The sequence below is a fragment of the Fukomys damarensis genome, unplaced genomic scaffold (genome assembly GCF_012274545.1).
Source record: "Fukomys damarensis isolate Sample0158 unplaced genomic scaffold, DMR_v1.0_HiC HiC_scaffold_23, whole genome shotgun sequence".
NCBI lineage: Eukaryota > Metazoa > Chordata > Mammalia > Rodentia > Bathyergidae > Fukomys > Fukomys damarensis.
In genome coordinates this window covers 24,525,889-24,541,460 of record NW_022900935.1, presented here as the reverse complement: position 1 = coordinate 24,541,460, position 15,572 = coordinate 24,525,889, and the positions used below count along the sequence as shown (strand labels likewise).

At 45.2% G+C, this 15,572-nt stretch overlaps 1 protein-coding gene across 15 annotated transcripts in view; it reads right to left on the bottom strand.

Annotated features, from left to right (window-relative positions):
• Armh1 (armadillo like helical domain containing 1) overlaps positions 1-15,572 on the bottom strand; it is a 40,115-nt gene that overhangs the window by 7,843 nt on the left and 16,700 nt on the right. For all 15 annotated transcript variants that reach the window (XM_033767919.1, XM_033767923.1, XM_019205393.2 and 12 more), the window contains 4 exons: positions 12,542-12,610; positions 11,473-11,639; positions 9,897-10,093; positions 8,162-8,246 (listed from right to left, as the gene is read on the bottom strand). In XM_033767919.1, the coding sequence (XP_033623810.1) occupies positions 8,162-8,246; positions 9,897-10,093; positions 11,473-11,639; positions 12,542-12,610 (518 nt within the window). The remainder of the gene's footprint in view (positions 1-8,161; positions 8,247-9,896; positions 10,094-11,472; positions 11,640-12,541; positions 12,611-15,572) is intronic.

Sequence of the window (15,572 nt, the reverse complement as noted above, 5' to 3'; positions counted from 1 at the left end):
TCACTACATCCTGTTCAGAGCTTATTGATGATATTGAAAGTATTTTTATTTATTTATTTATTTATTTATTTATTTATTTTTGTTACCTGGAATCAAACTCGGGTCCTCATGCTTGCAAGGCAGGAGGTGGAACCACTGAGCTAAATCTCCAGGCCCTGAAAGTATTTTTAAAGGCTGGGTCAGGTGATGCAAGTTTGAAATCCTATGAAGGCTGAGGCAGGAAGATTGCAAATTCAAGTCCTGCTTAGGCAATTTAGTGAGACCCTGTCTCAAAATGAGAGACAGAGAGAGACAGAGAGAGAGAGAGAGAGAGAGAGAGAGAGAGAAAATGTGTGGAAGAGAGAGAGCATTCCATGATAGAACATCTCTGGGTTTGATCCCACAGTACTAAAAAAAAATTTTTTTTAACTCTCCTGGCCAGCCTAGGCAACATATCAAGATCCTGTCTCAAAAATAAAGCAAAACCCCCCCAAAATTTAAGTGCATCATTATATTCTAAAAAGCCAGGCAACAGGGTAGTTAACCTTGTGTGTTAGGGTGGTGCATGCACTAACTAATGGGTCGAGTTACTGTGGCATGTAGCTCCCCATGTCTGGTCCTCTGGGCAGGTTTTACCCAGTCCACCCAGCGGAGCAGGTGCCTGGAACTACCTCTGTGACCTGAGCCAGACACCAGGCTCCAAGGGTGCGACCTTTCCTTCTTCCTCTCCCCACACCACTTCATTGAAGATCCTGAGCCAGAACCACTCAGGCTGTTTTTAGACTCCTGACCCACAAAAAACTGTGAGATAATAAATATTTGCTATTTTTAGCTACTATGTTTTAGAGTAATTAAAAACAGTTTCTTGTCCGTGTTGTTGGTGCACACCTGTAATCCCAGCACTCAGGAAGCTGAGGCAGGAGGATTGCCATGAATTCGAGGCCAGCCTGGGCTACGTAATAAGTTCAAGGCCAGCTTCAACTACATATGGAGCCTTGTCTCAAAAAAACAAAACAGGAAAACAAATAAACCAACCAACAGATTCTTTGTGTGTGGTACTGGGTGGTGAGCTACAATCCACAGCTGTTACAGCTTAGATTTGGAGTGGCCCCCAAAAGCTCACGTGTTTGGAAGGTGACTGGATCATGGGGCACTGGAGCTGTCTTGCAATTAGGAGGCAGAGCTTGGTTAGAGGAGTCCTGGGGGGTTGGGTGTAACACGAAGGGTGTCTCACTTCCTGGCTCCTCCCTTCTCTCTCTGCTTCCTGACCACCATGATGTGAGGAGCTGTCCTCTGCCCTGCCTTGGAGCCAGCTGACTCTGGACTGAACCTTTTAAAAACTGTAAGTCAAAATAAACCTCTCCTCCTTCAGGTTATGTTGGGTATTGAGTCTCAGCAATAAGGAAAGTGACTAAGACACCAGTCCCCTCCCCACTTTTTGTTTTTTTTGGGAGAGGGTCTCACTATATAGGTTAGGCTGCCCTTGAACTCACTATGTATCCCAGGCTGGCCTCAAACTTGCAGCAATCCTCCTGCCTCAGCCTCCTGAATGGTGGGATTATAGGCATGTGCCACCGGACCTGGCTGGCACCTGTTTTATTTTATTTTATTTTTTTAAGAGTAGGAAAAATTTACTGACAGAAAGCTTCTGCCTAAGAGAGACAGAAGGGGCTTTTTATTTTTGAGATGGGTTCTTGCTATGTGGCCCAGGATAGCCTCAGACTTGAGATCCTCCAGTCTCAGCCTTCCGAGTAGCTAGGATTACAGGCAACACTCCAATGCCAGACTAGGGTGGTTTTAATTTATTTTTATTTTTTTATTTATTTTTGGTACCAGGGATCAAACTCGGGCCCTTGCGCTTGTGAGGCAGGCAGCAGAACCACTGAGCCAAATCCCCGGCCCTATAGGGTGGCTTTATAAAGCACTAGGTAACTAATATAGATTGACTGATTTTTAACAGCTTTTGTAGCTTTATACAAAATTTGAACATAATAGCTTTATTTTTTATGTTTGTAAGCCATAATAATTGCATTGATTGTGGGGCATAATAGCTTTCATTTTCTCTTTTCAGAAGCATTTTAAGGACTCTTCATTTGGCTCTAACCTGTTCTGTGTAGTGGCAGGAAGGGGGATGGAGAGGGGACTTGCTGAAGGTCACCGCAGTGCGTGCCAGGGTTCCACCCCTGGAAGAGGGCATGGAGAGGGGAGGCCGGGAGGTAGACAGGGGGGCAACGGTGGGGTGGGCAGGGGCCTGAGGAGAGGTTAGTCTGAGACCCCAAGGAATCTGACTTTTCTCAGCCTTTAGACCCCAGTGAAATAACCAAAATGAGCTGCTATAAACTTTACAAATATTAAAAGGAAATATATTTTCAGTAAATATATTTGACATTAATGTGGTAAATTAGCCATTCAGCAAATTGATCATTTGCCCAATTGATTTTGGTCAGTGTGTATTTGGCAATTTACAGTGAATTTGTCTGTTTCTGAATAAATCATATATAGTGATTTTTATGTTCCTAAGGTAAAAGTATTTGTAAAAGATAATAGTATATTTACACCCATGTACACACACACACACACACACACACACACACTCTCTTTACATTACCAACAGAATTAATTAATTTCTTCTTCCAAAAAACTTTCTATGGCTTTGAAAGTCTCTTCTCCAGTGAGTGAATACTGCGGTGGCCTCAGACTACTACTTCTGATGAAGTCCTGTCTGCCACTAATTCCTGGAACAGCCGTCTTCCCTGCCAGCAATCTGCCATTTGTTACTTCACAGCAAGTATGCAGGAACATAAATTCTAGGCAGGATTGGGGAAGTCCTCACATGGTTTTGGCTCACTTAGGTTAAATGTGGTCATCTTGAAAGGAAATTCTAAAATTTTAATTCTATGACAAAACCTAAGACACTGGAGGACATAGAAGTCTGCCCTTTCCTTGAGTCTTTCTTCTTCAAAGTGAAGAAGACTAGGTAGGACAAGAATGGGCAATCATAAGCTCTCTCACTTCTTTTTTTTTTTTTTTTTTTTTTTTTTTTTTGAGACAGGGTCTCACTATGTAGTTCAGGCTGGTCTTGAACTCACTATGTAGCCCAGGCTGGCCTTGAAGTCATGGCAATCCTCCTGCCTCAGCCTCCCAAGTGCTAGGATTATAGGCATGTGTCACCATACTCGGCTGTATTTCTATTGTTTTTAAAAAATTTTATTTTGAGACAAGGCCTTGCTAGGTGGTGAATGTGCCCAGGCTGGGCTTTGAACTTTTGATCCTCCTGCCTCAACCTCCCAGAGTAGTGGGATTACAAGTGTGTGCAACCATACTTGGCTTCAGTGTAATCTGTATGTATGTATTTATTTATTTATTTGGTACTGGGGATTTAACTCGGGCCCTTGGGCTTGTGAGGCAGGCAGTGGAACCACTGAACCAGATCCCTGGCCCTTAATGTAATCTTTTAAAAAAAATTAATGACCAAAAATTTATGTTTTTTGGTTTTTTGTTTGGTTTTTTGAGACAGGGTCTCACTATGTAGTTGAGACTGACCTGGAACTCACTATGTAGCCCAGGTTGGTCTCGAACTCACAGCAACCTCCTGCCTCAGCCTCCGAGTGCTGGGATTACAGGCATGTGCCACCACGCCTGGCACCAAAAATTTATGATGAACAACATATCCAAAAATTAAGTGAAGACAGAGTCTGCAAGAGTGCCATGTGGAGCCACACTGGAGCCTGAGGCACAGGGAAGAATCAGTGGTCCTGAGCCTTACTAGCTTCCCAGATGCCACTCCAGACTCCAGGGAGCAGAGGCCATTGGCTTTTTTCACACTCCTGACTTACAGAATGTGTGGACATTTTATGGTAGCTTTATGGCATGAAATTTGGGACAGTTTATTATAAACAATAGGTAACTGGAAGACCCACCTTCTCTGCTGTAAAGACTTTATCATCTCTTATCTTCCTCCTTAACCTCCCTGCCCCCAGCACTACTAGGGACTGAATCCAGGGCCTTTGCACTGAATTACACTCCCACTCCTTTTTTATTAGTGATAGAGAAAACTTTTTAGCAAAAAAACTATGAAATGTCACAATGTAAAATAACTTCTGCTGTTTTCTTTGTTTAGTTCAGAATTAAAAGGCACAGGAGGCATCTAGTCTCCCTCAAAAGTTTTGTAAATGAAAAGAACCATTGTTAGCTTTGCTGACCAGTAACGCTCCCTTCCCCTTGGCTGAACAGATAACTAAATAAATCTTAGTGCCCCTAACAAAGAAGTGCTACATCTGGGTTGAAATTCAACTGCCTCACCACCATGTTTTGAATATCCGCAATGTGAACTGTGAAAATGAAATGTAACCACTTGAATGATATCAAGGCTGTAAAACCCTACAAAAGAGGGAGTTGTAGCCCAGTACTGGGTCGATCAGGGCACTGCCAGTAGGTGTCATCGATTCCCATAAATGGAGTAAACTTTTGTTATTTTACTTCCACTCTGCTGCCTCTCTGTGTGTCACTTACCAATTCCTTCCATAACATTAGAAGACAGGGTCTCACTGAGTTGCTAAAGTGCCCAGGCTGGGCTCAAACTTGGGATCCTGCTGCCTCAGCCTCGAAGAGGGGTGGAACTACAGGCACGCAGCATGTTCCACCACACCTGACGAACACATTGCTCTTCCCCCTTCTCCATACCCTCATCCTTGGCTCTAAGAACTCCCAGGTTTTGCCACCTGCCTGGTAAGGGCAAGGACCCAAGTTCGATCCCTGGTACCATAAAAAATAAAAAAATAAAAAAATAAAGGGTCATGTAAGACACACAGTCCCTTCTTAGCCAACAGGACTGTGGTCAGATCTGGGCTGAAAAGAAATGGGTAGATGATGTGAAATGATGGAGAGACTAGGCAGTAGTGGGAGGGAAAGGGGAGCTTTGGAGAGGGGTCAGGGAATTCTCTCGCAGAAGTGACACCTGAGATTACACAGGAAGTGCCCATCCATCCGAGGTCTGGGGGAGCGGAAGTCTAGGTGCCACATGCACGCGCGTGTGTATATATGTGTGTGTGTGTGTATATATATATTTGGTGCTGAGGACTGAACCTAGGGCCATGCATGTGCCAAGCATGTGTTTTGCCACCAAGCCATTTTCCAAGCCCCTAATTTATATTTTTAAAGTGATTATTGTGGCTGCAATAGTAGAACAGATATCAGGGGGCAGAATGAGACCAAAAGATAAATTAGGAGACAGGGTGGTGGGTTAGACTGAGGAAGTCCAAGATAGAGCCTAGAAGACTTGGTAAGGATGGGATGGGGTGGGAGGGGAGAGGAAGAAGACAATTCGGCTAGACAGGTTTTACTTGGGCAATTAGGTTGATGGGTACCTTGTACTGAGATAGAGAAAAATAAGACTAAGATTTTTTGGGAAAAAATAAATTCTGTTGTGGCCATAAATTGGAGAGATACAGATTTGTCTATATCTATATTTACATCTCTCTATATATGGCATTTAAAGCACGGTACTAGAGCCAGGCATGTTGGCGAGGCCCGTGATCCTGGCACTCAGGAGGCTGAGGTAGGAGAATCACTGTGAGTTCAAGGCCAGCCTGGGCTACACACTGAGTTCAAGGCCAGCCTGAATTACAAAATAAGGTCCAGTCTCAAAAAACCAACCAACCAGTGCCAGAGATTTAGCTCAGTAGCACCATGCCTGTCTTGGAAGCACAAGGTCCTGAGTTCGATTCCCACTACCAAAAACAAACAAACAAACAAACACAAAAGACCTTAAAAAATCAACCAAACAACAAAAACAAAACAAACACCACGGCACTAGACAAAATCACTCAGGGAGAGTGTAGATAAAGAAATGAGAAGTAGATGGCCTGACAGTGTGCTAAAGAAAGAGGAGAAACTAGCGAAAGTATGGTGAAACCAGCAGGCGGAAGGAAAACTGAAGAAAGTGCACCACAGAAGTCCCTGAAGACGTGGGGGACTGGAAACCAGGTAAGAAGCCACTGAGAGGTTGAGGAGGAAGAAAGTGGAAAATGAACACCAGCAGGGGAAGCTGAGGTCAAGGAGGAGCCTACATCCCGGAAGGTTACCGCTGAATTTTGCCTTTCTGTGGACATTCTGCTTCTCCAGGGGGGCTGTGGATGAAACCCAGAGGTTCTTTTTCAAGATGGGAGCTACAGGCCTATTCACATCAGTGAATCTGATCCACCAGAGGAAAAAGGAGATGCTACTTGCAGGAACGAACTCCTTGAGGAAAGGGGTTGGTTGTAATAGCAACAGGGACACTGCTGGCATGGGAAGGAGCAGACATTGTAGGGCAGGAGGCTGTTAGATCTGGGATTGGGAGGTGGAGTCTTTGATGAAAGAGGAGGGGAGGCTGTCAGCTGTCCCTGCATCACTGACACCCACTGCAAGGTGACCCGTTACCTGGCACCTGAGCCTCTCCACTGCTGGCTTTCCCGACTCTTGCCTGAGAGGCTCTCTCGCCCTCTAGTATGGGAGGTAGCAGGGACAACCTTCTTCCCTACTAACCATCACTCTTCTCCTTCTGCAGATCCCCCTCCCCCAGTACCTGCTAGTTCTGGGCTCACCGCAGATACTAAATACATATTTGTTCAAAGAACAAAACAAAGCCTATCATGCCCCTTCAAGGTCAGCCACTCCCTTCCATCACTCATTGACTCTTCTCATCCTGCCAGCCAGGCCCCTCTTGGGCACAGGCTTCTTTTTTGTTTTGGTTTTTGAGACAGGGTCTCACTATGTAGTTCAGACTGCCCTGGAACTCACTGTGTAGCCCAGGTTGGTCTTGAACTCACAGCGATCCTCCTGCCTCAGCGTCCTGAGTGCAGGGATTACAGGCGTGCGCCACCACGCCCGGCTACCAGATCTTTACTATTAAGATATTAGCAAGAAGGCATATTCCCATGAAATTATCAACGTATTTCTGCAGTATAGCTGGAAGATACTTTGATTCCTCTTATCAAAATGTAAATCTGAACACTTTGCTCACATCTCTCCCTGTGTGCTTATTTTTGTCCCTCTGCTGCCAGCCTAGTGACAAGTCCTGATACGCACTGCCTGGAGGTGTTGCAACAATTCCAAGTCCAAGATGCATCTTTCTATCAATTACAACAAAAAGATTCTTAAATGTTGTTTAACTCACTACCTCTAGTTTTCATGGTACACTGTCACCCCCTGACATCTATAAAGCTTAGAGTATGTGCCATAGAGTATGAACTTTGTGTGCAATATGTCCAAGTGCTTTACCAAAAAATGCACCCACAGGCCTATAGTTAGAGTCTAAAATCATCTTCCAGATATGAAGATCTAGCAAAGAGCCCTCACCACCCTCACCCACCCTTTCCCTCTTCACTTCATGACCTAAGTTCAGGACCACATCTAGCTCCAAGAGGTGGCTTTAACAAAGGTCACTTCAAGAGGACAGTTCTTCCCAAAAACTACGTTGCTATTTCTAACATAATTTGGGCAGTAAGACTTATCCTTTAATACCCAGCAATATTAACTAAAATGCACATATAGAACAGCAGCAAGACAATCTGAACTCGCCTAACCTCCCTCTCTGCACCTCATGAATAACCAGCATACTCTCCAAGACATCAAGCTTGACAAATCCATTCTCAAAATACAGCCATTCTCAACAGATATTTGTTGAGCACCTGTTATGGGTCTGCGACACCTCAAACTATTTTGAGGTGCACGGTTTCATTGCTATCGCACGAGCTGACATCCAACCAAACAGACTGCGCCAAAGCTTTGTGCTCCCACTGCTTCTGCTGCAGTATTTACTGTTAGTGAAGAGAGGCAGAGGGGCTCTAAACTGAACCGAGACCAGATGAGGCCAGGGCCAGCTCCAACTCTGGGGTTCATCAGCATGACTGAAGCTAAACCATGTTAAATATCTGTCCAACAAACTCCTATGGGGCACCCATTGTGCTCCAGGCCTGAGGCGAGCAGGGGAGGAATAGAGGAATCACTCTTTGGGTTCCTGTGAGTCCACGCCAGGTCACTCCCTGCTCCCTACCACAGCGCTCTGCATTGGGGGCCTGGCCTTTGCTCAGGTGCCTCCTGCCCACCTACGATGCTCTGCTCCAGCTATCAGTATTTCAGCTGCTTCTCATAATATGTTATGTACTCACTGCACCTTCCGTAACCCACAGGAAGTCCCTACCTTCGTACTGGACTTCCAGGTGCATCGTGCCCAGCACCTTCAGCACACAGTCCACGATGCTGGGGTGCGTGGTTCCGATGATCAACTGACAGGACAGACATGAGGACAAGGTAGTTACTCTTCAGATCTTGCACACCTGGGGGAAATGAAACTGGGACTTCCAAACAGCTAGGTGCTGGAATAAATGGGGGCCAGGCCTCCCCATAGGTGGGAAGGCAGAGATGGGCAGCCAGGGTGTGGCTGAGAATCTGGCCGGGTTGCCACTGAACCCTCTGGCTCAGGACAAGTTAGGCCAAGGACTGGCAGCCACCTGCTAGAGCTGCAGGAACAAAGTCTGTGACCTTGGCTGGGGGAGGGAGGTCAGGGACAGTGGGGCTCTTCCAAACTCCTAAAATCTTCTCTCTCTTGGGAAATTTACCTGTCCACCCCTCTTCTTACTCCTTCAAACTTTACCATGCTGCCTCCATCAGATATTGTGCACAGTAAACGTGGGTACACAAGCTCCCCAAATGGTGCCTGGTACATAGGAGGCACTTAGGGCGAACTGGAAACACTACCCATGACAATCAGATCCGTGTTGCTGTTCTTTCCTCCTCAGCTCATTGCTTGGCTCTTGGGGGGACCCCTTCTTCTGTCCTCTGACTTGGTACATTCTGCCTAGAGATCTCATTTCCTTCTGTTTCAGTCTTCACTCCTCTGTTTTCAAAGTTCACACTGACATCTTTTTCTAGAGCCTTTCTCAGGCTTTTATTCTCTGCTGCCCGTGGGCATCTCCCCTAGCTGTTCCAGACAGCACTTCCTCAGTGGAGCTAGGAATGAGGATTGCCTGGGGGAGCTTCAGAGGACAAAGCATTGCCAGGGACCTATCAAGTTTTTTGGGTTACAACCTAACTCCTCCTGAATTACACTGATTTTTTCCGTGTGCCAGGGCCTTAACACAGGGTCTCACTAAGTCACTCAGTGGCCCAGGCTGGGCTCAAACTTGCCTCTGCCTTAGCCTCCCAGAGTTCGGAGATTACAGGCATGAGCTATCATGCTCAGATTTCCTGCTCTTTCTTAGTTGTGTACAACTCACTCTGCTAGTTAATCCCAAAGCTGGGTATCAATTTTGATTTCTTTTACTTCCCTTAGTCCCAGACCCTCTACCTCAGAAATATCTCTCCAACCTGGTCACCTCAATTCCCACTGCCACTGCCACTGTTTGGGCCTTATCTGTGTCTCCTTTCATGGTCTCCCTGCCTCTAGTCCATCTGGAGTCATTTTGAGAGCTTTTGAGGGTTCTCCTCCTTACTAGGCACACTGTCCTCTTGTGGTCACCATGTCCCAACTTTGACTTCCCTTGTTTTCTAGGGCACTGAGAGGGGCAGAAGCCAATGCGAAAAAAAGGAACTTTTCCAAGTAATAGAGACCTGACCTCTTCACTTACATGCTGGCTACAAATGCATCATGATTCTCTCCCTATCACATTGACATCTTTAATCTTTTCTACATTCTTCTCATCATCCTTGTTTGTCTCAACCACTTTGCAGTCTGCCAGCATCTTTCTGATTCTTAAGTAAACAGGACAAATCACTCTGCTGGGCGACATGAACTTTCTGCCCCACTTTGGCCTTGTGGGAGCAACACTGACGAAACCCCAGACACGCAGTGGGTGGCTGTGCTGTTTCTCGCGCCGGTGGGAAGTGCACTGCTGAAGGTAATTGTGAGACCAATGAGCACAGCAGCCTGGGCTCACCTGGGCAGTCCTGAGAGTCTGCAGGGCCAGCTGCTGAGCTTTCGGGGAGGTGCAGGGAAGCAAAGCTATCAGACCTTTGTATACTTGATTCTGGTACTTGGGGTTACCATGGACCAAAGAATCCAACAGAACCTGTACTTCTTCCTGGGTCTCTTCTGACTTAGACTTTGCCAAAAATTCTGCTATAGATCGTACACCTGGGGGAAGACAAGAAAGTGCTACATTGGAAGGGATTTAGGAAAATGATCCCCACTCAAGATTACATGATGTGAAGACAATTTGATCTTTTCAACCGAGGCTGTTTAATCAAAGCAAAAATCGAGGCTCGGTTTTCATCACGGTCTTATTCACCGCTAGCTGTGTGACCAGAGGGTTTTGTGTCAGCACAGGCATGTCAGAATCTGTGTTTTAAAATTTAAAATGGCATTGGGTATGGTGGTGCATGCCTGTAATCCCAGTACTTAGGAAGCTGAGGCAGCAGGATCGATACAAGTTCGAGGCCAGCCTGAGCTACATAGTGAGTTCCAGGTCATGCATAGTGAGACCCAATCTCAAAAAACAAAACAAGGGCCGGGGATTTAGCTCAGTGGTTCCACCGCCTGCCTCACAATTGCAAGGTCCAGAGTTCCATCCCCAGTATAAAAAAACAGAGCAAAACAAAAAAACCAAAACGAAACAAAAGGAAACCAAAAAGGCTCTGCAAAACATAGAAATGAAATATACATATTTACTACTAGATGATAACATCTATAGGGTACTCAGCAGTTTACAAAATGTATTTGCCAAACACTACTTCATTTAACCCCTGAAGGGCTGGGAATGTAGCTCAGCAGAGCTGTGCCTGCCTGGCAAGCACAAGGTCCTGAGTTTGATTCCCAGTACTGAAAAAACATTTTCATTTAATCCCAGAAACTAGAGTGAGAGAGATATGTTAGTCCATTTTATGAATAAAGACATGGAGGTTCAGAGAGGCTGTGGAGGAGACAGGAAGAAAGGAGACCTCTGTGGGGAGTGTAGAGGGGAAGTACTTTGGGAAGTGGCTGCATAGGAGATGGTCTCTGCCTTCTGTGCCTCAAACTGAGAACTCGATTACTAGAATTACTAAGATTGTTTCCATCTTTCTCGCCAGACTGTGGGCTCTTTGAGGACAGGGGTCATATTTTATTCATCTTTGTATCCTTAGCACTTTGGCATATACCTTGCACATAGTAGGTATCTGATAATTTTATTTCACTTTCATTTCTAGAGTTATCCATACTCAATGTCACACAGGATTTTGAGCAAGGGGCAATAAACCTTTGGTGGATAGATGTGTGGAAGAGGATATATTTAAATGGAGAGGTATTTCTCAAACTACCCCGGGAAGACTTGAGCAAATAATCAGTCAGGGAAGTCATAAATCTGGCTTTCTGGTGATGACGGGGACAGAAACTGAGTCCACTGTACAAAATGCCTCCTGTACAATCGGTTGGGTCTGCTGGTTTTTATTCTCCACAGCGGTGGTGGGTGCTGCTGCCAATCTACCCAGGCCCCTAGTGAGACATGGAATTAGCACCTAGTCATACACAGTACCCACCATAGCTTTCACAAATGAGCTCCTTGTACTTCCTCCCAGAGTTTGCAATAACCTGCAGAAGCTTGATGGCTTCCTTCTTGTCCTCTTCCTTGATCTTCTCTAGCCCAAGTATTTCCAAGAGTGTTAGGACACCTCCAACCTCAAGAAATTCTATCAGGTACCGATTACTGTTGGGGATGGGTGAAGAGTAGGAATAAAACACTTATCAAATTTCTTGGCACAAATCTTTCTAAGCCATCCCAAGCCCCTTTCTACATGTACTTTGCTTCCTACCCAGGAAATGGCTATAAATAACATGATACAATAGTTTGGAAAGTCTTCTTTCCAGCAGGAAATTCTGGAATTAAACACAATGAACATTTCTTGCTTTTGGCTTTTCAACCTCTGTCCCTTTTCTTTTAATGGCACTCAGTTGTCCTTTGTGGAATCATGCCTCCTGCACTCATGGGCCCTGTGATTTCGGTGGGGCAAGCAAGCAACAGGGTACATTATCCTTCCGATTGTACAACCTGATTTGGTGCCAGGCTCATGACCTAAGTGGGTCTAATAAGTTTCAAAATTCAGGACATTCTTGGGATCCCCTGCAAAAGATATGCTCTCTAGTCAGTGGGGCTGAGGAATAAGTATGTGTCTGAATGCAATGGTATCTGAATAAAGAGGAGAAGAAATTAAGAACAGGAAACAAGGAAGGGAGCGAATGAGAACTAATGATGCTGTTTGGGCCCCTGGATCTAGTCAGCCCTGAAATACATTCTGAGGTTTTCAGTGAAAATTTCCACCTTCTGGGCTTTTCAGTGAAAAAGCCAATACATTCTCTTTTCCCAAGTCTAGCAGGAATTGCTTTTCTAAAATTCACAACCAAGAAGGTGGTGACTAGTAAAGGGCCACAGGGAGTGTGGGGAATGGGAACAACTCGGGTGGGACTGTTGGGAATGCTCCCTCTGGTCCCATCCCAAGAGTCACCAGGCACCTGCTGATATCTCGAATCCACCGTCCTGTGTAGTGTGAATGCCAAGGACACCATGAGCCTGATATGCCATGAAGACCCCAGAATCTTAATGGAACTCACCTGCTCACAGCTGATAAGAAGATGCCAATGGCTCTCAGGAGCTTTTCTAAACCTGAGCCAGTCATATAGCTGCACAGCAAGTTAAAGAGTACATTTCAGGTGGTTTTTCAAGCAAAACTCAGATCCTATGCCCAATCCCAGGATGACCAGGCAGCTGAATAATACTCTTTGTCCCGAGAGGAGCCACTAGCTGAAGGGGATGGGGCAGCACAGAGGTGGGAGGGTTAGGGTTGTTCCTTGTTCTCCAGGAAGTTTCCCTGGAGCAAGGACGCTTGAACGATCAAAGGTACAGAAGAAACTGAGGGTCAGTTTCCCAAACCTCTCTAGGCTGTGACCATTGCTCCCTTGGGGCTTGGCATAGTTTGCTATTTCATGCCTCATTCTTAGACTTCTCTAAAAAGAACTAGCTTCATCATTAATTCTCAATTTCATACTTGCACAAAGTTTTACAATGGAGGTCACTATTATGAAGAATTGCATGGCTTCTTAATAAGCATAAGAGGAGATGGTGGAAAAATTAAACCTTGATTTAAAACAACCTCAGTATTTAATGTTATTTTTTAATGTGAGCCTTTTCAAAAAGCCTCATTGTAATAAAGCACCCAGAGCACGCATCAGCTCAGATACAAGGTATGAAATCAAGCCACAACAGAAAGGGAACCAGTCAACAATTACTAGGCTCATAACACATCACAGGCTCTTAGAACACTTAAGAAATTAGCTGAAATTATTGCAGCTCATGGAGGATCACTGAGAGCGTCCAAGACTGATAAAGGCTAATGTAATGGGTTGGAGGTAATGGTGCTTTGTTGGGGGGAGCATGGGGGTGTGAGGCAAATTATCTCTGCTGCACCCTGGTTCCCAGGATGCCAATAGAAGTAGAGACAGATTGGCTCATTAGGAAAGGCTCTTTACTGTGAAAGCAGTGTTTGCTCTGGAGCCAGGCTCCTCTGCCTGTTGCTGCCGTGGCCGGGAGCCAGGTGCTCAGCCCGAATGGTAGTCTCTTTATTCCTACACTGTCCCTTCCCTGCACCCCGAAACCCTGCCCCCTGTCCCTGCCTCAGTGCATTCTCTTCTTTCCTTCAGTTACCAGCTAGATCGACCAATCTTTGTCACCTCCTTTTTCCTGTCCCAGGCTACTCTTGTTTGCAGAGCCACCCGATGTACATATTTCTGGTCTATTATTTCCAGCAATTAGCTCTAGAAGGTTGCCGCAGTGTCTGTAGAAGCTAACAAGTACACCATCATTTACTGTGGGCCCCGCACTGCTTTGCTCACTACAGCCCTCCAGTGGGCGCTATTAGTATTTGCATTTACTCCCTGAGCAACCGGAGACAACCAAAAGCTACTGATGAAATCAGGATTTGAACCCGGCAGCCTAAATCAGACCGAGCGTTTGCCTTCCTGCCGGTGGCCAAAGAGAGGGGGCGGGGTTCTTCAGCTCTTTATGCGATGACCCCATCCCCCACCCTGTGTGCTGGTGCAGGGGGAGCTGTGGGTCTGCACCATCCGCTACGGTGCCTGTCATGGGCTTCGGGCCAGAAAGACCTATTTTAAACCGCATCTCTGTTATTTACTAGTTAATTACTCAACCTTTCCAAGCCTCATCTTCCTTATCTATAAAATGAGATAACAGCAACCGCCTATTATGCTGAGTGGAAGTCTCAAATGAGATAATATTTGTGCAGTGCCTAGAATATAAAGACTCAATAAGTGGCAATTAATAGTTTTGTCAATTATAATCTATAAACTTTTGGTTACTGATCTATTCTGGAAGACTGACAAAAAGGTTTAGGCTTATGTGACAGTTCTGCAGGAGATCATGATGCCATATGGATCTGTTTTCTTCTAAAACACACCATAACGGGAAGGCTGGGGAGGGAGAGTGGAATCTCTAATTCAAACACTATCATCTGGGCATGGTAGTGATCCCCGCACTCTGAGAGGATGAGGTAAGAAGACTGCAAATTTGAGCCTGGGCAACATAATGACTTAGTGTGACCCTGTCTCAAAAAAAAAAAAAAAAAAAAAAAAAAAAAAAAAAAAAAAAAAAAAAAAAAAAAGGGCTGGGAATATAACAGTGCAAAGGCCCTGGATTCAATCCTAGTACCACACACCCACCCACTCACACACACACCAAAACAAACAAACAAACAAAACCATCACTTCAGCTGGTCCATTATTTTTCTGTTGTAGGACAGGGTCACAAAAAGTTAGGGGATTTGAGGAATTCTAGGTGTATAAACTAAATTTTTGACAATATATTAAGAGCCTGGTTCAGTGTCCACTATATTTTAGACACTGGGACTGGCACTTGAAACACGGAGAAGAACACAAGAGCAAAGATCAAGAAAAGAAGTGAGCTTCCTAAAAAAGCAATGTTTAAATTGAGGCCTGATGGCTGGGTGTGGTGGTGGCATGCTTATAATCCCAGCATTCTGGGAGGCTAAGGCAGAAGGATCACAAGTTTGGGTCCAAGCCTGGAATTTAGCCACTTGGTGAGATTTTTTTTTAAAAGCCTGAGCCAGTCATGGTGGGTGCATGCCTGTGATCCTGAGGCAGGAGGATCACCATGAGTTTGAAGTGAGCCTGGGCTAAATAATGAGTTCAAGATCAGCCTGAATTACAGAGTGAGATCTTGTCTCAAATAAAATAAAATAATTAAAAAGCCTGAATAAGGGAGTAGGAGTTAGTCATATAAGGAGAGTACTGACTGAATAGGAGAGGATTCAATATAAAGGGTCTGAGTTGAATCCACGAAGTACCATGGGCACATAGAGCCTACCCAGAGTTCAAAGTGTCACCTCAATGGTGACAAAATATGTCTTCAGCCCTCTCTGCTTCCAGGGCTCCTGAACACAAACACTTCAAACTTAGCATGTCCCAATCAAACTCAGCTACACCCAAACTTGCTTCTTTTTTTTTTTTTATGTTCACCCATTTTCCCAAGTTGGGAATATGAGAGTCAACCTGTGGCATTGTGTGGTTGTGGCTGCTTCCATGTCCTGAAATGATTCAAAATGTTTACCTT